General features: G+C 37.6%; 1 protein-coding gene across 2 annotated transcripts in view; it reads right to left on the bottom strand.

Moving 5' to 3' along the window:
- Window positions 1-11,661: 11,661 nt before the first annotated feature.
- LOC137591439 (fibroblast growth factor 14-like) overlaps window positions 11,662-25,079 on the bottom strand; it is a 44,367-nt gene continuing 30,949 nt past the window's right edge. For both annotated transcript variants that reach the window (XM_068309424.1, XM_068309423.1), the window contains exons 3-5: window positions 24,802-24,905; window positions 12,102-12,300; window positions 11,662-11,825 (exon numbers count right to left, since the gene is read on the bottom strand). In XM_068309424.1, the coding sequence (XP_068165525.1) occupies window positions 11,677-11,825; window positions 12,102-12,300; window positions 24,802-24,905 (452 nt within the window). In that variant the 3' untranslated portion in view covers window positions 11,662-11,676. The remainder of the gene's footprint in view (window positions 11,826-12,101; window positions 12,301-24,801; window positions 24,906-25,079) is intronic.

Here is a 25,079-nt window from a genome sequence, read left to right as displayed (position 1 = left end):
TACAGAATATTGGACACATTGGAAAGGAAACTTCCTTTTAAATCACATCCACTGTTTTTTATGGTAAACTGTTATTCTAGGAGATACAGAGTACATGATAACTAGTTTAAATTAAATTTGTAAAGTGTAGATTTAATTTAGATTACTTTTCCAGGAAGCTTCTTGCCTTCCTGGGAATAATAAGACAACTTTTTTGATTGTGTTCTGTTTGCGCCATCCCTCCCGGTGTTTCTCAGTCCACTGCTCACCATTTGCATGACAGACGAGAAGAAAATTGCTCAAGCGGTGAGACAAAGGCTTTCCCTGTTTTTAATTTTGATCTGTTTTTACACTTTCAGTGCCCCTAAGACAATATAATAATTCACAATTATCGAAGTTTTGCGAAGAATTGAACCACAACCCATCTGATAGTAGACCACCTCTGCATGGCTAAACCACAGCCACCCACATTGTGCCATAAAACAACACTTGGCTGAAAGACCTTGATGACTGATAATATTTTATATTCAAATTATCTTCTTTTGAGCATAAAGTTGACATATTTAATGCTTGAGTGATATCCACTGCAACGATTATCGAGATTAATAATTTCCTGAGCATTTTGAAAGTGTCTCAGTCCACACAAACACACACGCACACCGAGGTGCTCCGTTCTCCTCCTTTTAGCTATGACGCTTTCTTGGTTACCATGGCAGCCAATGAGAATCTGTGGTGCCAGGCAGAAATGGGCTTTGCCTGGTTAATCAGTATTCAAAGTGCGTGTTTGCTTGGTTGGATGCTGCTCTACTTTACCCTGCATGTGTGTGTGTGTGTGTCTCTATCAAATGTCACTTATCACGTGAGATAAATTATTTCTTTCCTCCTGCCTTCACATTTCTTTTACCTTATTAAGGTATTTTTCCCTTTACTCTGGTGAAAAAAGAGGGTTGATGAAGGAAAGGTAATAATTTGACCAAATCAATGGAGGTGAGGTACGGAGACGTGTGAATCGTAGAGAAAGAGGAGACTGGGCATGAAAGGCGATAAGGAGCAACAGTAATAGTGTTAAAATGTCACTCGTCAGTTCTTCCCAACAACTCTGACCTCTGTCTACTCTCAACTCTAAAACTTTATTAGCAGTTAAAATTGTAGTCAAAGCTAATTAAATAGGATCTTAGTTAAATTTTGATGAAATCATGTCATCGTCATTTCCTCACAGCATAACAACGACAAAACAAACATTTACTCAGAATACGATGGATTATTTTCAGCCTTCCTGTTTGAGATGACATCAAAGCTAAATTAAGTCAACTTTGTATCACAAAGTAGAACTAACTGAAGGAGAGACCAGTGAACTGAAGACCACAATGTGACTGGATATTTAATGCAGCACCTTTATTCAGTATATACAGTTTGGCCCAGATTGGAAGTGAAGCGATAAATAATGGTTAAGCTTAGGAATTCATTGATAGAGACTTCAGTGAAGAATAATTTATTGCAATTTTCCATATTTGTCCTATATAATATTTGAGCTTGTTAAAATTACTAACAATGTGTTATCCTTAACAAAGCAGAGACGGAATAGGAGTTCAAAAGCACACATTTATAAAAGATTACTTATGTCAAAAGCATGTTACTGCAAAACTGTCAAATGTCTAGTAAAAACATGAATTAAACTGATTTCTCATTCTGGAAATCGGGGGTGGCGGTGGTGGGGGGGGTAGTTTCCTTATTTTCATTCAAAAGCCCAATTTTAGGGCAAAAGTAGAATGATAATTGTAGCCAAAAAAGGTGAATTCTATTTTTTTTAAATTTTGTGTGAAAGAATTGTTTCTGTACAAAGAAAAGGTTCATAGAGGGGGGTGAAATATTTGATAAAAATATTTCATTAATATCAAAACAAGCTAAAATGTTTTAAATATTTTTCAGTTTATTATTTTGATTTATACTTCATCATAGGATTGCTGTGAAAGTCTATGACACACATCCTAAATTGGATAACCAAGACCTGGATGAATGAAAACCTACACATACATCTATGACACACACCTTTGTAAGCATGTGCACACAAAAAACATGCTTCCTCATAATTGCGTGTATACATTACAGCACCTCTTTGATGATATTGAGGCAGACAGTAACAAACTCTCAAGTAGTCTCTTGACTACTTCAGCTATTATTGTTGGTAAACACTTCAATTCCCAGTAGTATATAATAAAGCACAGTTTTTGAAAAGAAATTTCACTCACTAAATTCAATGAATCCTGGTATTCGTTACTGATAATGCATACCTTCTGAGAATAACATGATAAATCTCAAAATATATAATTTTTTATATCTAGAATAATTTTATTCTAAACTGTTGCCCTGCTGTAGCATTGATTCCACTGCCTGTTTTAAGTTGACTTGTCACATTCTGTGGCAAAAAAAGGTCTTATTTATTCTGTTTTCTGCACACACACCCCCCCTTTTAAATTCAATAAATGTTAAAAAATATTTACTTGAGATTTTTTGAAGATAATAAACCACAACTACTAACTCTATGCAGTTCAAATGAAATAAAATCAAAATGCCAGGATATAGGAACACGTTGTGCTCTGTGATAACAAAACGACATTTTTCTTTGCATCTTTAATTGGCTGCTTTTTAATGACAAATTACTGTTCAGCCATTTCACTTTGAGCAAAATGGAGTTTTGTTTGGCCGCTGGTCAAAGTGCTGTCGCTGGTTGAGTCAAACCACGCTTAACGGAGTGCTGCTGGGCTGCAGGCAGAGTCGTCCAGAGATGTATCTCCACAACATCCCCCAAATATTGTACAACAAATGCATCAGCATGTGACACGTCTTCCATTAACTGGGTGAGCATAGACTGCTGCAAGTAGAAAACAATATTCAGAGTTCAATTACTTATCATGGCTAATTTATGAGTGAAGTTAGAATATATACTTTTCCGGATATTAAGGACACATACACGCATATTATTGTTAATTATATTGTTAAATTCTTTTTATGTTCTGGGTATAAAAATTACAAGATTCATGCGTCCAAATGTCACCCTTAATGAAACAGCATCTTCCTCTCAGATCCCCAACAAGGGATATATTGTAATTTGTCAAACTAATTAATCATTTGGTGAAACAATGCAAACTCTATTTTATGGTTTCCTAATGAATGCTATGAATTTTAAAATTTACAGACCTGTTGATTACTGGCCTATTCACCACTGAAGCCGTTCATGACAGAAACATTCTGCACAGAAGAAATCATAAAAGAATAAATCAGAAAGTCGCTCAAAAATCCAAAAACTACAAGATGATAAAGTTGCGACGCAGGTGGTAAAATTATTATAAGGTCTAAAAATAAAAATGTTAAAAAATATATGTTATATAAACAAAGGTAACACTAGAACAAAGAGTCATGAAGGATTAAAGTTAAAGTTCTTTAATAATAATTGACGTTAACATTTACATAATTTGCAAATTTTAATTCAAGTCACGTAATTAGACTATTTGCTGGTTCATCTGTATTTAAAAGGAGGCCAAGCATGAATGTGCATGTGTGCATGTGTATGTGTGTGGTTGTGTGTGTGTGTGTGTGTGTGGTTGTGTGTGTGTGTGTGTGTGTGTGTGTGTCTTCCTGCCCATCAGCCTGTCTTAATGTGTTGCAGAGCTGTCTCCTCAGCTCTCTTTGTGCATATTTGCCCGATAAAGGAACAATTTAATGGCTCGTCATCCTATTGATTATTCTTTTTGTCTGTCTCCAAGGCTGGATTACCAATAGACCATAGTAAGTTTATTGTTGTTTCAGGTGGTTTATTGCGTTATTTTTTGTTTTTTTAATCTTTTAAATTTGATCATGAAAATATTTATTTTATCATTCATTGGTTAATAATTTGTCATGCAGGGTACAAGGAGAGCAATTATGGCCTGAGAAACAGCTCCAGACCAGCAACTATATGGTCCAATAAATTTCAGACATGTCAGAAAGTTTAGTTTGTGTTTTTCGGGCTCTAGCACAACTGAAGCAGAGTCATGTGTCAATTACCCTCCATGACTTTTTCTACTTTTACTTCTGCCAAAAGAGGCATTCAAATGAATATTTATTGACAAGTGACAGCTGTGAATAGCCAGACGTATCCACAGAAGCCAATAAGACTGTGTCACGGTGTAAGGAATGAAGCCATTTTTTGAAGAATGAACCACAGTCAAGTAGATTCAATGTTTGCTATTTTGAATCCATATCAACACAGGATGAACTTACCTTATTGAAGGAAAATGTGTTTGTGTGCCACTTGCAGTTCGGTGGACCCATAAAACCTATACTGTAGTTTAGATGAAGAAATTTAGAAATATTACATGTTAATTGTTATATATAGATGAGGTTTTAGCCAGTAAATTAATCAGTCAACCAGTCAGTCCAGTCATACTTCCTTTCTATAAATACTTTATTCAGTATATTTTTTTCAATGTGTATTGGGTGGATTAGACATAAAACACACAGTGCAGACAAACATCGCTTGCATAATAATCCATGTAAATGTAACTGTACATTTAATGACAAAATAACCTCCTGTAAGCTGTTAGCACCAGTAACAGTTTGATTGTGGCTCATAGCCAGTGTGATCTTGGCCTGTAAAATGATGTAGATTGTGTTAACTCTGTGTTAGTATATAGTGTGTGCTTCATTATCTTCACATAATTTGTCTGCTAATTTTAGCTTCACACACATTTGTAGGATGACATACTGTAAGTAAGATTAGCATGGTCCGCAAAATAAATTTAAAAAATAGGGTCACTAGAGTTGTATCTGTTGTTCAGTTTTGTTGTAATACACTTTCTTTCTGCTGGTGGCAGCACTGAGCATCCTCACGCTCTCAAGGTTGAGGAAAATCCCGCACCACCTTTCTTTTGAATGCACCTATCCAACCAGAATAGTGCCTGCATAGAATCCACTACATTGGATGGATCGATGCTGCGGCGTTGCTTGGCAAACCACTCCAAGAATATTAAAAAAAATGGTAGCAATCACATTTGCTAATGACTGTTTCTGTTGGCAGGCTTTGTTTGCTTTCGTAAGACATATTTTTTTCAGTGTAATTGAGGCATTGCTTTTCTAGTAACTACAGATGGTCTTTATTTGTATTAAAAAAAATATCTCGCCCTCATCCTAAAAGCAAAGCTTTCTTAATCATTGATCAATGTCGTCATCATAACTTAATCTCATAATTTGTTTAAAAGCAGGTTTGACTGTGCTTTGTCCAAGGAATTTTTCAAATGGCCAACAATTGCTTAACCCTACTGACGCCATGACCCATAGATGACCTGTCTTTATTCTGATTGGCCGAGCATGATGATGACCTACCAGAAACTTCTTCTTCTATCAAAAAAACACATTATCTTCAGGCCAAGCAAACCAGAGATAAATAGGTTTGAACTCGACTTAACTGTGAATTTTTTTTTTTTTTACTTGTCTCAAAGTGACAGTGAAAACTTTGTGAATTCATGCTTTAAATTAACAAGATTATTGACAATATTTGTGTGACTTTGATCATTCATCCTTACCTCCCAAATAACAATGATTTTTGGATGAATCATTGAATTCCTACCACATACATTAGACTCCGTCATCTTTCCTCTCTTACAAATCATGCAACAAGTAGTAATTTGCACAAACAGAGGGAGGGAGGAGAAAGTGGAGGAGTAGTAAGGAGGTGGGGGTAAATTCTAGGACCAAATGATAAGAAAATAAGCAGAGAAATAAAGCTAGCATAGTTTCGGTGAAAATAAGACCGAGAATCAAAGGAGAGTTGATAGAGTAAAATAGAATGTAGTGTGTGAGCATGTGTGCATGCATGAGAGCATGTGTGTGTGTGTGTGTATGTGTGTTTACTGTCTCATTTCAGATGCAGATGTAATACGGTGGTTTTTTGTAAGAGGAATAAGGGGGAGTAGGGAAATAAAATTTAATGGCAACCTGAGGTAGAAAAGCTACGCCATGACGATGACAGTGTTAGCTATTACACGGTCCTGTATGTCGTAATTATACCAATGCTGTCATTAATTAAAACATTTAAAATTTTATTTTACATCCTGGTTTATTTTTATATCAAAGCTATAGCTTAGCTGTTAAAAGGCAGTTTTTTGTTCATCAAATGCTTGTTAATAAGAGTCAGAGTATGTCCAGACCCGCTTGTTATTTTTCTTGTCCATATAAATAGACCTGAATTGAACAGACTGTGAAGAAAAAAGTAAAATGAGTGCTTGTATCTGGCATGAGACCCTCAGTGGTACCTACATGTGGAAATTAAAAGTGACCCAGGTTGTTGTGATTGCTCTCTTCTAATTAAATCAGCCGCTCTCTTCCTGCGCAGAGCCCGTTGTCAGATATCTCATAATTGTAGCCTTTGTATCTGGCTTACCACTAGTAGACAGAAATCTCTCAGGAGAAGCTGACAGTAATTGTGCCTTCATTGTTAGATCCAGAGTCTGTGATTACCAGCCTGGAAACACATTTGAAGCAGTGTTTTTGGTCAGGAGCAAGGAAGCGCGGGCTGCTTTTGTCTGGATTCAAACATTGTTAATTCTAAATATGAGCCACAGATCTTCAGCGGCTGCCTTCACAGCATGTGAACTCTTCTGTTAACCTAACAAGCTGGGACTCTTGGAAATAAGAAAGATTTAGTTCCTTTCTAAGCCCTTTTTTTTTTTTTTTTTTGCTTTCCCAGCAGTGCAGGACAATCTGATAATCATTCAGCGAGTAGCAGTTGCTGTTCTGGAGTGTTGTTGGCCATTGTATCGCTTAATGGTTGTTCAGGCGAGTGAAAAGTATTGTCTTTAATACCGTAATTGAAGTAGCTTCAAAGAGAAGCTCAGTTCAGATGCTGGCAGTTGAGAAACCACAGGATGCATTCAAAAATAAAAAGGTTTACAGACCTGATTGTCAGGGTTTATTATTTTTTATCATTTTACTGTCAAGAAAAACCCCTAGTGAGACACAACAAGGAGTCAGTAAATGTTACATCCACATTTCTTTGATGAGAGACAAGCACAACACCAGTCAAGACTTCTTCAACATAACAATCTGACTTTGCTCTTTGAGCAATGTTAGATAGGACAGACCTGAAGTCAAACCACTCTGAAAATTTAGAAACCCCCCCCCCCCCACATGGAACCTAGGAAGGCTTAGCATTTAGCAGAAACAGTCAACTTATGTCTCACAAGTTGAGCTCAGCTGGGTATGAGAGGCACTCACATAGCAGGAATCTAGTTCTACCTGGTAAAAATGACACTTTCAGATGATCCCACAGTAGAAATACACTGACTTTTAAGCATCGGTTTGTTGACACAAACTTAACAGAACAGATCGCCAAATGCAAAGGTTGGGTGAAGTTTCTTATTCCGCAAAAATATTTCACTGAAAACCTGTGTTGCAACTTTTTACTTAATAACTGAAGTAAATTGGTGGAAAAAAAACAACAAACAAGAGTAAAGGGACTCCAAACAGCTAATGCAGTGTACCGGTAATCAGGTTTCAAAAAGTCCCTTGATCTTAAACTGATTTTAAAAGACAATGTTTATTGGAGATCAGGAGATCAAATCTATGCCATAGATGCAAAGTCACAAACTTCTTCAGACATAATTTCTCAGGACCAGCTGAAATTTGTTCTAAAAATAAAATAAACGAGAACTTAACAATCTCTGCCTATCTCAGTACAGACAACATATATTAAATATGAGATCTGACAGAGGAAGTTGTTGCTGCAACTACAGAGCTCTTTGTTGAGTGTAATGCCAATTTTGGTTAACCATTAGGTAACATTGAGATACAGTATGTATGTAAGATGGGTATAGATAGCAAGTGCTGCTAGCAAGGCTATAGTTTCTCAGCTTTTCTGGATACCTTGATTGAATTCTATGAGTTGTATAGAGTTTTAATTTTATTGTTTGAATATATCTTAACACACCCTCATCTTCTTCAGTTGTTTATTTAGGAGAAAATTGCCACACTGCTTAACTGTAAAGCTTCAGAAATGTTGTTGGGTTTTTTTGGATACTAAGAAACTTCATGTGCCCGGCATTCAAGGAGCTAAACATTTGGAGTATTTTATCAGCTGGATAAGATGTTCTGTCATTACACTGAACCATATCATCAAAACCAAAAACGAAGTAATGATTTCCAGAGGCCCTCTGTATTTCAATTTTTAAATATATCTTGTATCTTAGAAGAAAAATGAATTCACCCTCATTGTTCAATAATTTTGTTACTCTCAGTAAATACTATTTTGGGGTGCAATTATTTCATTATGTGTTACCTGAAACCTGTGTCATGTCATTGCTTTTGAATGTAGGGCAGCGGTTTCACCCAACTGTTCCTTAAATACGACTTTTTTCCACACATATTTCGGTTTTGGCTTTAATAAAGCTTTATTTCTCATTGTTCTAAAATGTTCTTTCAACTAACGGACACAGTTGTTAGAGCCAGAGAAAATCATAAACTGTATGTGAGGAACAAATAAGAGAAATTTTGATTAGAAGCTATATGAAGTGTCTGAGATTATCAGTTGATTCACATATTTGTAACGCAGCCGCCTTGGGAGTTTGCCTTGTTTTGTTGTTGCTTTAAAGTTCTGATAAAATCAGTGGGGGTCATAAATCTTCGCCAAATATAACCCTCGATGACTAATCTGATTAAGGTCTGCCCCAGTTTGCGAATAAAGAGAAGAGCGATGTAAGTTTTATGATACACGTTGAAGTTACTTTCGTTTCATTGTCAATGACAATGTATATGACAATATGAAGTGTGGATCACAGTGTCAATGTCTCCTCAGTGATGCGGTGGAGTTAACTGACAAGCAAACAAAGCCTGGGTGTTGACAGGATTCAGTTCCAGAACAGACTGGAACCATGTTAACTGTCACAGTGAGAAGGCAAAGAAAGAGAATCTATTTGGTACACGTTCCATATAAATCCATATTTCAGTAGCTCGTATTGATGACAGCCTTGTGTGACGCTGTAATCAATGTGTGCCATTTGTTTTTTGTGGATTTCATCATTCTTCACAAAAACCACATTTCGTGTTTCTTAGTTTGTGCAGCTACGTTAAAGCCACTATGTGTGATAAATAGTTTTTTGTTGGGGTACTTTACAGTTTACAGTGTTTCCTGCTCCCTTATATTTCAAAGTAATTTTATGATCTCAAATCCAATTGGATATTCTGCATTCTGACACATCTGTAGACAGAAATCCTATATTGTATAGCTTGTTGTACTTTCCTTGAGTATTTCCATTTAATGCTTTCCGTACTCCATATTACAGGGAAAATAGGAATATCAAAGGCTATTTTTGCTAACTATATTGAACTATGTTTGTTACTTTGTGGATTATTGAATTATCAAAACATTATACACATATGATAATTGCCTTTTAGAGATTAATCAGTCATCAAGTACTTGCACAAGGCCAGGCTGATGTTGTCTGAGCAAAGTTATTGACTATCTTGAGCCGAAATATGTTTTGAATGTAATTAAACCAAATGAAGTTGCAATAAGATCCAAACATTAACAGGTTGGACGCTGAAATAGAACAGCCCAGAGCTATAATAAAAAGATAAAAATGACCATTGCAGTGCTGTCTCCTGGCTATTGTCATGTGATAGCAGTATATAAACTGGGTATTATTGCTATAGTATGAGTCTTTTGAAGCTCTGTAAATGACAACTGCAGTCACCAGTTTTATGCTTGTGAAAAAACTTCACATGTACTTATGAACAAAGTGCAACTTATCACATTTGTATCACATTAAGTTACGTTATCACTAGAACCAGTTTTACCAAGCTAGTTCTTCGGCTATCATACAGGCAGCAGACCTATGGTGTGTTCTTTTTTAAATAAGTTACACGTTAACCCCTCAAAATTTAAAAAAAAAAAAAAAAGAAGAAGTTTCTCTCCCTTTTAGTTTCTAGTACATTTACATGTGATTTAAATAATGTTTGAAGCATAAAGTGCTTAAATTTGCTTGCATCTTAAAGAAATTTCTATATGTTGTGTAATAGCAATTTGTTTTTCTTCATTGTTGCCCCGTTAATCTTTCCAGGTCTTCTCAGATTTGAACCGTGGCCCTTTGGAGGGCCACTTGGCTTCAGTTGTATATAAATCCTGTATATATTGTAATACTCCAAGCAGCTACAACATAAAAATAGTTCTTCTGCATTCATGCATTGACATTAACAATCTAAAGACGTATCAATTTTCCTGCAGAATGAATACTTTTACTTTTTCTAATGATACTTGAGTACTGTACAGTCAGAAGATCTTTTACTCGTAGTTGATTATTTTTTCATGGTAGTATTAATAATTCTAGTTTGGTAAATTTCCCAAAAGCATGTTCCACCTTGGCCTCAGACTAGTTTGTAGCACAAGATGCTACATGATCCAGCTAGACTGGGACTGGTTCCGTCTGCCGGGGTACCGGTGCATCGTTTTCTGCAACAGTGGGTAGTCAAGTCTAAACGTGTAAATTCTCTACATAGTGGCTTTAACATCATTTACCCTGATCCCTGTTACTCTCTTTCTTACCTTTACTTTCAAGTACTTGTCAAGGCAACTGAAATGAGAACGCCGTCTGACTATTCGTGAGGGTTTTACCCTCCCTCTGTTAAACATCACTCTATATGTGCTACTACATGTAAACACTGACAGCTACCATGCTGCTTTAATACCATCATGCCCTCTGTATAACACATGTTGCTATAAACAGAGAACTTGTGGACATCACCATGAGAAAATAGTGTTTGTAGACGAAAAGAAATAATAACCTATCAAAAGGGTGGCAAAAATCTGTTTTGAGTCGGTACAACAATATAGCTCACTCGTGGTCCTTTTGCACGGAATAATAATTTACCTAAGAAATAGGTAATAAAGGAACACTGAAAATATAAACATGCTTTCAAGCTATGTGGTGCAAAAAAATTAACTCTTTATAAAATTTAAGTGACAAAAATTAGGGACAGGTCATAATATATATTTGCCTTGTAATACACACAGGGCCATTATCAAGTACATGGTATGCTAAGTGCAGAGTGTGTGGGGATGAATCTTAATTGATTGATGACTAAGCGCCCACTGAATCATCAGTGTTTTAAGTGGTCTCTTTTGCTGATGTTTTTAATCTGCTTGTTTATTTGTTCAAAGATTGAATCCAAGTGGTCGATTTTGGGTGGGTCTGATATACATGTGTTCGTGTCTGCAACCACTAGCAAGCAGCATACCAGGCAAAAGAACAGTACTATCGGGAGAGGGAAACAAACCTCATTCTTACAGATTGTCACAGAAAAATACCAGTTTACTTTTTTTCCCCATTGTTCAATTGTTTTGTTAATATTTTAAGAAGTCATTTCATCTCCCGTATAAAGGCATGCCACTGCCCCAGTTCCAAAATATCTGGCTGGCATTGGCCCATTTCTACTCCCACCACCAGCCTTAGTGGTCTGTCCTTCTAGCCCCGCCCCACAAATCTGGATCCATCCAATAGGGAGAAGCGAGACGGGACTTGCAGCTCCACTGCTGAGCAGTCAGAACTTGAGCAGCTGTTTCTTTTGTTATTTTTTTTGTTGCTGTTTTTTTTTTTAGAGCTCAGCTGTGGTATGAGTCTCTGACTTGTCTTGGGTTTGGTTTGCCAGGGGGGTGTAACAAGTGCAGGGTTATGTCTCCTCCTTGTCAGGTTTGTTGACAGGTTTGCCGCCATTCATGACCACTGGATCGCTGGTTGTGCTTTTAGAAGGTGGGCCGCCAGCGAGTTTAGGCACCGTCTCCCCTACATCGTGTAACGAAGGTTCACGGTACATTGCAACTATAGAAGCAGAGGAAACAAAAGATGTGGAGGGGGGGTGGGGGCAGCAGGAAAAATTAAATGAGGAAAGACAAAGACATAACAGATAGTTAGGAGAATAGACAAAGGAAGAATGAGTTAAAGGAACAGGAAGACAGATGAATGCTTATACTAGATCAATTTAAAAGCATTTCTTATCTTATATCTTATGATATCTTGAATATAACCTAAAATAAAATGAAAATAATAAATGCAAAGGAATAAATTGTGTTTCAGGTGTATGTGCTTATGCATTACCTTCTATAGGTTTAGGTAAGAAGTGTGCAGCTGGCTTGGTCTTTTTGACCCTGTTGCCCTTCATGGCCTGCCCCTCTTTATTGAGACCCAGAAACCAGGCCCGACCCGACTCCTTCTGTCTGTAGAGCATAGAGCTGTAGATCACATAGTAGTTCTCAAACACTGACTCCTTAAACTTACACTCCGCCGTGAACAGTTCCTGAGGAGACAAACAGACAGAGAGGACTTTTATTATTTAAAAGTAGCACAAACCCGTTGTTGTTTTACTCAGGAATACTGCATAACCTCAAATTAAACTTTAATTTGTTTTACTATCATAACTTTCACATGTATGTACATTTTTTCAACATGACATCCTGTCGTGTTGAAAACATTTCAGGTAAAGTAGCTGCAACAGATGCAAAAAACAGAGAGAATGTCAATTTTCTTTGCATTTTCCTTGCCCATAAATTGGGGTTTTCTGTGTTTCCATTCAAGCCAAAACCATTTTAATTGAATTCAAACAAAATAGTCCAGGTACTGATAGAGAAAGCTAGATGCATACAGCTAGATGACTATGCTATGAGTACCATGATGACAGACTCAAAAGGGCCGTACAGTTGAGTGTAGAATACACCATTCACCCCGCATACGAGGGGGTGTCCTTACAGGACTTCTCAAGCTTGTGAAAAGCTAATTATCCAAGCAGATTAGTGTGCAGACATCTCAGAACCTGACAATACATTTTCAATCAAATGCCTCGTCCTTCATTTCCTGTAGACGCACTGCAACAGTGTTTGATTTGAGACAACACTAAACTGTTGACATTTGGTATACTTCACAAGTAAATATACTTCAATAAAGTATATTACAACGTAGTACACTGACAGAAGTACATGAGACATATTTACATATGGTAAATGAACCATATTTACATAGTGCTTTTATAGTTCTTTAAAATACCAGCCAGCATTCACCTTTCACACTAACACTCGTGCAGTGGTGTGACCAGACACCTGCTCTTTAGGAGCTGTGGACATTCACACCATCAGTCAGACAGCAGGGGAGAAATTTGGAGTTCAGTACCCAAGAATTCTTGGGTATTGAACATGTGGGCTGCTGGGCTAAGAATCGAACTATCGATCACCTGATAAGCAGAGAACCCCTCTACCACTGAGCTGTGTAAAGCTTTACACAAAAACATCATGTCCAGGTCTCTCATCATGGCCGCCAATGCCACCAACCCCAATACCCACCCACACCCCTGTAGTAGAGGGTACATAACTCTAATAAAGTCATTAATGTATTGTTAAAATTAAATGATAAAGGCAGCTTTACTTGATTTTTCCAGATATTACAACTGCAATATAAAACATTATGTCCCCCCTAAGTAATAAAAATCTACCTTTCTTTGGAAATTGTTTTTATTCGGAGCTCTCATAATAATTTAGACGAGGGTGAAAATGTTCTAACTGACAGCAGGGATATGAAAAAACAGCATTAATAAACTACACCTCATATGGCCGAAAAGGCTCCTGCCAACCCAAACAATCACCCTGAGGTCCCCAGACCCCCAGAATGGGAAGTGTTTGTCTAGATCGTCTCTTATTGGCTGCTGTGGGTCTCTTGCCAGAGCCACAAACGCATTGTCATTCAGCTCAGGTCTGTCGGTCCGAGTCTCATAGCAACATGAGGAAGAGAGGCGACACTGTAGCCGTGGCAACCAACCAGCGCTGAGAGGGAGGGGTCAGCGTGTATGTGTGTGTGGGAGTGTGTGTGTGTGTGTGTGTGTGTGTGTGTGTGTGTGTGTGTGTGTGTGTGTGTGTGTGTAGGCAAAAACACTTGCGCTGGTAATCGAACATGTAACGTGCTACATCTTGTGCTCTATCACATCCACTCTTACACAGGAAGGCACTCATTAAAGGCAGGGTTTCAGTGCAGCTGCTAAGGAGGACACACAAATGCACAGTTATGGCTCTAGGGGGGTAATAGTGGGAGGTGCAGGAGGGATGTGAAATGTGACTAAATGTACAAGACAGGTTATAATGAATGGATGCTCTATTTACTGGCAGTAGTGGTGATAAATGCACAAATGCTCCACCACAAATCAGACACTCTCCTTTGGTAAGTACGGTTTAGATTTATATTAACAACATAGCCGTTCCCTGTATTGCTTAATAATTTTCAATTTTGAGAAACTAGATTCACATTATAAATTTAGAATTGATCTCTAGCCCTGATTCATTATTCATTTACTAAGGGAGAATCTTTTCTTGTGTGCAGAGACAGCAACAGACATTTAATAACGCTGGTCAGCGAGGTCATCACTCACTCCTGCTTTTAAAGTAAAAGATGTCAGATGTTGGTTTGTCTTACAACATTTCTTTCCCACTGAATACAACACACACATATAAAAAGTGGGAACCTTAACTTTACAGGTGAGTCATTTTTAAAAATACTGCCTATCTGAATGTGTTTCTGTCGTAATTTCTAAATAGCTGTTTTCACAAGCTGCCCACAGTAAGATGACAGGGAGAAAGAATGAATGAAAAAAAGGGGAGGTGGGGTTGAAAATTGGGACATGAAAGAGAAGGAGAATAAATCACCCAGTGAGGAGGACGATGCCTCCTGATTGGAAAAACAGCAGGGGATTCTCTCCCTTTCTCCCTCTCTCTCTCTCTTCATTTTTTCATTGCTCTTATTTCTTTCTTGCTCTGTCATTTTTGCAGAGATATAGTAAATATGAGCATACACATTGTCACTATTTAAATTACACAGCATCCATGCATCCTGACGATGAATGGCAGCTAATTTACATTGTAGTCAGATAGAGAGAAACTAATTTATCCTGCTCCAAAACATACTAAATTGATTTATGCAGTTTGTATTTTGCTCATTAACAACCCAAAAATTAGAAACTCAAAAGCAAAGAAGGAAAAGTCATCTCAAGGTTGCAGTAATTTCTTGGCACCTAGAAATGCCCAGTGCTGCCATAGCTTGACTGCCAGTTGTGTAGAGCTTCCCAGTACTGTAAGAGCATTTCCACTAGAAATCTATTAATTTTAATTATTGTTTGATTACATTTTCTCTCTCACAATCAGTTGACATCTTTTTAGTCAGAACTGGTAAGGCTGTTGGCCGAACGTCTGTGGAGTTCGCCTTTAAGATTCAAGTTGACAACAAACCCCAAACACACTAAAATAAAACAATGTAATAAATTCACCTCTACATTCAAATTAACAAGTCAGTTTCAAGGGTTAACTTTTCTAGCTGTAAACATAACCTTTGAAAGGTAAATTCATCAACTCATTTTACACATTTCTATAGAAATTTGAAATGCATTACAAATGTTTAAAACACATACACTAGTCGATAATGATATACAGAAAAAAGCAAATTAGGTAAGGAAAAGGAGGAGAAATGTTTAACTCTGAATCTGAGCCTTCATCCAGTGTAACAGCAGTTCGGCAGTGAGAAAAGTAGAGGCCAGCAACAAGACAAAAGATCTAGAATGATGGTAGCTGCTTGTCATATTGTTTCACTCTACCAGGAAACCATATACCCTCTACCTACGTGCCGACCTATGTGTGGTATGAGATGATCAATCCAAGCTATGGATCATACCAAACTCAAAAGACAACTGACATCTAATCATCACTCACCAGCCAGCAAGACTTTGGCCTCAAAAGTCAACATGAGTGACAAGACTGATGATGAAGAGTGTGTAAGTGTTCCAGACAGACTTTTCATTTTTGGCACAGGAGCCAAAAGATCAGAAATTAACAATAGACTTTATCGACATGGCTTTGGAGAGATTTTGGATATCGTTGGATTCAGGTACTGCAATGCCAGTTCTAACACTATTTACAATGATGTATTTGTACAAGCTGGGGGATATTGAACAGGAATTTGGCTGTCAGTCAGATGTAGAGTGTGTTATTTAAATATATTCTATACTGAACTGAATATTTTGCATGCTTGGAAAGGGTGCCATGAGTGCAAATAATATAAATTCGCACTTTTGGTTATGATGATGGACTCATCTGGGGTTGGTTTTAATATTTCTGTTGTTCCTTGTAATAATTTTTTGATTTTTACAAGGTTTATTCAAACTTTTCTGAATGTGTGACTTCTTATGTATTCTAAAGGATTTTCATACAAATGAGCATCTGATGAGTTTGACGTACCTCATATCAGTGTCATCATCAACGTCGGTTACAATTAGCCTATTACTGCTGCAGTTCATGAAAATTCCTCATCTGTCTAGGGACTTTTGTACACTCAGAGAAATATTTAAGCCTAATTATCAAAATTTATGTCATGTTATTACATAACAAATTTGCATGTACTTCAAAATAAACCTTCCATGATGAATATTCATTAGTGTAATAAAGGTTATTTATTACTGTATTTGAAATGCATAAGCCTTATGTTTATGTATTTAGTATTAATCAAGTATAATTAGTCTAAATTCATAATAATTATAGTATTTATTCATGATACATAAAGTATATTGTTAGAATTGCTTAATAATCAGGTTACCTATACAAGATTAAAAGTGGGGGGACTTTTACAGACAGGTATTTCCCTGAAGCACACTTATAGATTGTCTAAGCATAGTTTATTCATTTAAAATTAATATGGCAAAAATATCAATTTTAAGAAAAAAAACCATACAAAATCCTGTCCATTTAGATTTAGAATTTCAAGACAAGTTCAAGACAATCTTCAACATTTGTCAAACTAAGAATGTAGACATTATAAACATACAATTCCCTCATGTAAAATTAATAATGTTTTATGCACAGTCTGGTTTATTATTACATATCCCAAAAAATTGTTTCAATGAGGAAAAAATGCAGACACATTTTTCACACTTTTTAACCCTCGTCCTCATTTTTAACTAGGGTGCAGCTGCCCTATTTGCGAAATTACTTAATGGAACTAAGCTTGTGGAAGATTTTTTTTTTTTTCCATTGTGTTTAACGTGTGTGTGTGTGTGTGTGTGTGTGTGTGTGTGTGTGTGTGTGTGTGTGTGTGTGTGTGTGTGTGTGTGTGTGTGCGTGTGTGTAGCTGCGTGCGTTAGAGTGCCATGCTCAATGAGTGGGTGTGTTTGTTTCCAACACCAGTTATTATCACAGCACTAATTACCCATGGGAATTGTGGGTAAACAAATCATTCTAAAGAAAAGAAGCCCGCAGAGAAGAATGAGGAGGAGGAGTATTCACATGTGAAAACAAAAAAGTGAACAGGGCGATTTGAGAGGGTACTTGAAAGGATGTCCTCGAGCCCAGACACAGAGTCAAAGCATGAATCTGACTCCAATCTCTCTGTCACTCTTGGCACCACAATTTTGTTCGAGTGCTCCAGACCGAGACAACGGATCCGATTACACTGTTATGAAAATGTGTGGCTCCAATTTGCATCAGATGTTTGAAAAACAGCGGATTGTACGGGGAGAGAACTTTAACTCGGCCACTCTCCTCATCATTGTAGCTTTACATTAAATGTGATAATGTGCCACAGAGGGCAGCACATTAGTGGAAGAAGAGAGTACTGACGTTGAATGAATGAATGAATGAATGAATGAATGAATGAATGAATGAATGAATGAATGAATGAATGAATGAATGAATGAATGAATGAATGAATGAATGAATGAATGTGCCACAGAGGAGAGGTTCAGGCTCAGGATCGCGTGGTCAGTGTGGAAATTCTGGACAAAATTTAACTGTATGAAGTTCAAATTGTAACCTGTTGTACATGGAGGCCTCATATGCTTGTTAGTTTGCCATAGGGCTCAGTTTAATAACAAGCTGTGGATATCTTACTCAGCACTGTGTAATATAACCAATTATGCACTGGCCTGCTTTGCATACATACCATCTCAGTTACCACCTCAGTCCGTCTCATTTATCTTTTCTTTTAACCTGGGAATCAACAAATCAGAATCTCGATTCACAGGATTTTTATTCTAGATTTTAATGTTTCTAAAGAGACTGAACAGAACTTTGAAAGTTCACCTTTGAAGAATTTGCAGAAGGATCTTTAAATGAGTTATGAGTTAATGAGTTTTTTTATAAAGCCTATCAATTCATCCTCATTCTCCATGATTTTAAAAGGTAGAATTATTATAAAATTATTATAGAGTGAGTATAATAATAATAATAATAATAATAATAATAATAATAATAATAATAATAATAATAATAATAATAATAATAATAATAATAATAATAATAATAATGTACTGGGTAGTACAACTAAATTATGGCAGGAGGTATCTTTAGAAGGGTCTCCTTGCATCCACTCACAGTGCAGAAGCTTGCAATTTACAACATTTAACAATTTGACATTTAACGTAATGTGTTGATTTATTAGTAACCCACCTTAAATGTGAATATCGGATTTGCTGAATTAAAAGTACTGATAGTGGTTTATTAGTGAAAGGATGGGAAAATGCTGCATATGCATGAGTAATGGCTGACGCACAGATGTTAGTTTTGCCCAAATGTTCCTATCAACCGTTTAAGTGTGAAGTTTGCTGAGTAGTACTTTTATAGCATGATGCATAAAGCTGCATATTCGAAGAGGCTTCAAAGTTCAACGGCGACTAATTCACTCTAGTCACCAGAAAATGTGTGCGCTGTGTGCACCATGACTCACGGTGAACATCCATTCCCTCTTCCACTGCGTCTGCTTCTCATCTCCCTGAATGGACACATCAAAGTCTGGAGTCTGTGGTACAAACTGTGTCATGAATGGATGTTCACACCTACAGACATGACATTCTAGCACACAAACACACAGACACACACACAGTGGATAGACACCTCAACACTATTTGAAAGACAAGGAGCTGTAGCTGATGAGAGTGATGTAAAAAGGAATTGTAAGCGGGAAGAAAGAAGAAGTATTTTCAATTAATTGACAGAAAATGTATCTGCAGCTATGTAAACATGTTAACCCTTTAATGAACAAGTGATTATTTTTGGTAATTTGATTTTCTACAACAATGATTTTTTTTAGAAATTGTATACAACAGAAATAATAACCTCCAATAACATTCTATTATTTCATTTTTGAATTTCCAAAAATTTTATAAATATCAATAAGTGCCCTATAAATGACTTTTTTAGTTTATTCAGATAGTATAGAGACTTCTCTCATGTATTTCTGCAGTAAAATTAATTTATAATGAGCTATTTAAAGATTATTTGATAATTCCTTCACTATATTCTCACGGTACATTCTTTTAGCTTATCTAAAATAATTTCAGTGTGCGAGTATGTAAACAAGGAAGAACTTTTCATGATAGAACAATAATGTCATTAAACCAGAAATAATGAAATTGGTGCTACGTAGTTAGAGAAGACAGACAAAAAGTAATGGTACACCGTTCTTGTCAAAATATAAAAACACAGAATACACTGCACCACACCAGACAAACAACCCCTTCAGCTGAGGGGTGACAGAATGTGACATGGGCATCACTTTGTTTTGCTCTGTCACTGCAACAGCGCACAAAAGTGAGAATGAAGCAGGTAAAATGCAATAAATAACTGAATTTGAAGAGAAAATATCTCTAAAGGATTGAAGATATGGTTCTATTGAAAATTGATTTTACTGTAGAATTATTTCATGATGTTCCAGCAACTATTTTTCTCAGAGGGGAAATAGGTGGGCATCCAACAAAGCACAAGCGCAATCTATTGCTCCAGATAACAAAAATTAATGAGCGGCTGCAGACAAGATGGAGAGCAATTTAATGTTACTTGTTTGCACAAACTACCCAGCTTGCATTGACACTAAGCTAGTTGAAAGATGACTGTTGGGAAATCCTTTAACAAAATCAGCCTGAAAGAAGAAAATCAAAGAAAACTTTTCTCTGTTCAACATAAAGATATTGTTTCATTGTATGAAAAATGAAAGACATGTCTACCTTGAATTTACTTACCTGTTTAGAATAAAATAAAATAATATATAATAAAATTTTGTTTTATTTCTTTCTCTACTTACAAAGCAGTAGCAATAAAAGATGTTTGCAGGATTTAGCAGTAACAGTGATATGTTACAGGAAGGAAGTGATGAATTTACAGTCTATTTCACATCTCAACTGACAACACCCTGATTCCCCCAGACACACACACACTCAACACACCAACGCACGCATGCACAGCAACACCTTCACATCACTCCCAGCCTCATACGCACATTAACACACACACACACACACACACAAACTCATCAGCAGGTTTTTTTTTTCCACTTTCCCCAGCATACTCCATAATTATCACATAGAAGCTCATTGCACACTGTGCCATCTGTTGGACACTTGCACACATGCATACACGTACCAACACAACCACACACTGCCAGATGCTTGGGATTAATAAGACAGTCCCACCATGTATAACTAAGTTTGCAGCATATCATTAGTAATTTGAAGTAAAAGGTTAAAAATCAGATTGAAGCTAACGCAATAGAGATTTGGGAACAAGCTCAGGCTTCAAAAAATGTTAAACTACACTAATATGAATTTTCATTTTTAACTACAGGTTAAATAATATCTGGAATCACAATTGTGTTCACTTTACATTTGGAAGTGATCAAAGAAGTAAAAGACTTGAACAACCTTGAACCTGTTTATATGCCCTGCAGGACAAGATAAAGACGCTTAGAGTTTACCTGCTGAGCTCCCTGCTATACTGCATCAAGCACCGCCGATGTAAAGCTAAAATTACATCGACAAATGATGTCTAATCTGAATTTGCATTTTCCATATTTTGTAAAAATAACTTTGTATCAGAGGTACCTGCTCTGGCATATTTAGATGTATTTGAGCCTGCACTCAGAAAGCAGGCACACAATCCAACGTTAGAATAGACAGTGTCGGATACAAGCATACTCGTAAAATGAAAGATACAGGAAAGGACAGTACATGCAAGTACATGTAACATCACGTGCAAGATATACAAATAATTTGGCATCAGCTTGTGTTAATAAATTTTATCGTGCAGTCATGTGCATTTAGAATCATATTTCAGCCGAAGTAAATGAATCAAGGATCCCGTGAACGGTGCATAAATCTATCTTTTATATCTGTAGATTAACACTCAGAGTGATAATGGGGAGTTTGGTCAGGGAAAGAGTAACACTACACACACCTCGGTTGTATTAAAGTCGTTAAACAAGTCACCATTAAAACAAGGTTAATACTGGTGAGGGTCGAGACAGCAATTCTACACTGGATTTACAGCAGCTGGCATCCATGAGGTAACCAATTAGACATTCCCACGCGTGTGCTGTATCTTGTGCTAATGTCTATGCTATATTCTAAACATGGCAGCTACAGAGATAACACACAAATAACACAAAAATACTCCTGTAGTAAAACATATTGCAGTTGTTACAGTAATGAGCTCAACCTCTTGTTAGGTGTTGTATGGCAGTGGTATTTTTGAATTGTAATTGTTGTCATAGTCCTGTGAGCTACTTAGTGTGTGTGTGTGTGAGCCTGGACGCCCTCATTAGACAGAAACATAAATGTGAACTGCTCATACTACCATAATAATATTGAACAACTATCTCTACAGGCACAAACTACAACACGCTACCCTTACCAAGACCTTTCCAGCAGCCAATTAAACATCAAGCATCGCTAACATCACACTGAATTCGACCTGCTGCACGTAACCCATATATTCATTATCATGTAACAGCCTGCAGAGAAGTCATAGAGCTGGAGCGTGATCAAACATCCTCACTTTGCCTTTATGCAGCTTTCAAGGGGTTTTTCTTGCCACACGGTGTGTGTGTGTGTGTGTGTGTGTGTGTGCGTGCGTGCGTGCGTGCGTGTGTGTGCGTGTGCGTGTGCGTGTGTTTGTGTGTGTGTCTGTGTTGGGGAAAACTCCCCCTCTTCAATTATTTACAGGAAGCCCTCATGTGTCTGTGACTTTCAGCGACAGGCTGAGAAAACCCAGCAGAGCAGCAAACACCTCCTTTCTATCGCCTCTCAATTAGTCCATCCTCTCATCCCTCTGTCTACATGTTTCCGTTCTTACATCTCTTTCTGCTCCCGACTACGACGGCTTTTATTTCCCTTCATCTTTTGGTGGTCTGTCTGCATCGCTTTCCTTCTCCATTTTTCCCTTCTCCGTCTGCCATGCTTGTCCTCTGTCCTTTCTGGCATCGTTTCTTTTTAATCTACAATTTCTGTACTTTTCGCTTCATTTTTTTCTTCACTGTCTGCAACCTTTATCCTCTCTCTTGTCCATATTTTTCTTCTTGTCCTATTTCCTCCTCGTCACCTTTCTATTGCTTCTGGCCCAAATCTTTTCTTCCTCTCTCTCCATCTTTTTTTCATGATATGTCCTGGTCTCACCTTCACTGGCCCCAACTCTCCCGTTCATTTGCGTCCTTTTTTCTTTCCTCTTATCCGGTTGTCTCTACATCACCTCTCTTTTTCTCCTACCATCACTTCATTTCCTCTCCTATGTGACTACAATCATCCCCACCAAAAAATACATTAGAAAAATGAACAGGACAAAAGAAGAGACATCAGTGGAAACCTCTCTGTTATCAGCATGCAAATAATTCACATTCAACTCCAGCAGATCTCCTTGCTCCCCCTCACTTACTCTTCTCCATTTTCTTTCCACTTTCCAGTCATGTCCTCTCCACTGTTTTTGTGTTCTGTATCAACCATAAACAAGCTGGAGCCTATCCCAGCTAACTATAGATGAGATGTGGGGTACACCCCAGATAAGTTGCCAGCACAACGAAGGCCCATATGAAAGACAAACAACCACTCATGGACACACTCACTCCTAGGGTCAATTTGGAGTGATCAGAGAACACTCTACATGTCCCCAGGCACCCATGTGCATTAGCACCCTGGTTATCTTCACTCAACCCCTGTGTGACTCTGGGGTGGTGAGATATTCTTACCACTCAGCAGCTACAACATAAACCCCAGTTTTCTGTTCCACTCTCCAACCAACTACATACTACTTACATACAATAATAATCGAGTAATCCCTCGAGCATTCGCGCTTCAAGATGCCCGGCTTCACCTCATCTCGCATTTTTAGTAGGTAGTCACGTGATACCGTACGCGCATTCTATTGGCTGACAGCATCCAGAAGTGTTCTGCAAACTTCTGTGTGTTAAATAAACACTTTTTAAACAATCCATAAGATTGTGGAAAGAGGTAATACAGATATAAGGTGGTTTAATATCGGTATGTGGAGGGTTCATAAACTTTTAAATTACCGTAAATAATGAAGTAAATAGTTCGTTGCAATATCGTGAAATTTCGTCATTTGCAGGTGGTCCTGGAACGCATTAACCGCGAGTAACGAGGGATCACTGTATTCACAATTTCTTCCAGGATTAATAAAGTATCTATGTACTGTATCTACCTATTTATCTACAAAGATATTTGTAAGACACCTCACAAAGCAGGGTATCCACAGGATCCTGGAACCATCACCGAACTATGCTACAAAAACAAATAACTGCCAAAAAAAAAAATTGAAAATACTTTAACATGCTGGGATTGCTAGATATGGGGGTGAAATGGTCACAGTCAAACTCTACACTGTTTGACTGTGTTGGGCATCTGTGAGAAGACTGGTTTAAGACATTGCTTCTCTATCACTTGACAAAAATCTGCACAGTTCCTCATGTTCCACAGGGTTTTTGTTTCCCACATTCTCCATGCAGATGTCACTGCCAACAGAAATGATAACATGAGAGGCAGGCAGTTGAGACTTACTAACTCAAAAGGCTAAGATGGGGTGAGTTACATATCGTCGAGGGCCAACTTAAGGTCCCGAAATGGCACGGCAGGAGCTAAAATGAGCCCTTCACGCAATGACAATGTCAGAATTCTCAGAAAGCCTGAACATCCCCTGCACACAATTAATATTAATGGCAGTCACAATACTTCAGAGGGTTGATGAATGTCTCTCCCCCATCCAACTGAGCTCAACTGGCTTAATTGTGTTTGTCTACATCATGAGTCATCCATGAATGCATGAGTGTGCTGCTCTTGTACATGGACCCCATGGCCCTGAAGGGTCTGTACTGTGGTATATGGGATGCTCACCAGTAGGAGATCAGTACTTTCAGAGAGGGAATGGAGACACAGAATCCCCTGAGTTTGAGTATGCAGACCTCACCAGACTAGGAGCTCCCAAATTGCCCCTCCTATTTTTTCAAAGCCTCCCCTGGGTTCACAATCCAGCTGTATTTCTGTTGCATGAAATGGGAACAAGGTGGTGGTGGGGGTCCAGTAAAGAAGGAGAAAAGTAGCTGGGCTCTTGGTCAGCTGGGGGACAATTCTGTTTACATATGGGATGCATGGAATTTGATTCTGGGTGAACAGGTTGTTTCAAAACACTAGACCACATAAAGTTTTCCTAAAAAAAGATTTCACTACATAAATCCTACTCACCAATTAACGAAAAATTCAAGAGATCACCATGAAAACAACAAAAAAAACAACAAATGACAAAGGTTCTTAAATGCACCACTTCAGTACTTGTTGCTGTTGTTGTTGTTGCGTGTGTGTGTGTGTGTGTGTGTGTGTGTGTGTGTGTGTGTGTGTGTGTGTGTGTGTGTGTGTGTGTGTGTGTGTGTGTGTGTGTGTGTGTGTGTGTGTGTGTGTGTGTGTGTGTGTGTGTGTGTGTGTGTGTGTGTGTGTGTGTGAGCTCACCGATGAGTAGAGGTGACCCTCTCCGTTCATAGCGATGTAGAGGCCAGTCTTGACTGATTGGATGGCCACGACTCTCAGACCCACAGGAATTAAGTTAAACAGAGCTGAGAACAGAAACAGACAAACTTTTAAATGCGTGTGTTTCCTGTAAATATGTGTATTTGTTGGTGGTGAGAGGAATCCAGACAACAAGGAGATGATCTAGTAGTGGTATTATTTTGTTCATTTTTATATTAGAAAGACAGAGATCAACTAATTACAGATGTACTTTCACTTTT

This window comes from Antennarius striatus, chromosome 24 (assembly GCF_040054535.1).
Source record: "Antennarius striatus isolate MH-2024 chromosome 24, ASM4005453v1, whole genome shotgun sequence".
Taxonomy (NCBI): Eukaryota; Metazoa; Chordata; class Actinopteri; order Lophiiformes; family Antennariidae; genus Antennarius; species Antennarius striatus.
The sequence above is the reverse complement of the archived record's forward strand: the minus strand, read 5'-3'. Positions and strand labels throughout refer to the sequence as shown.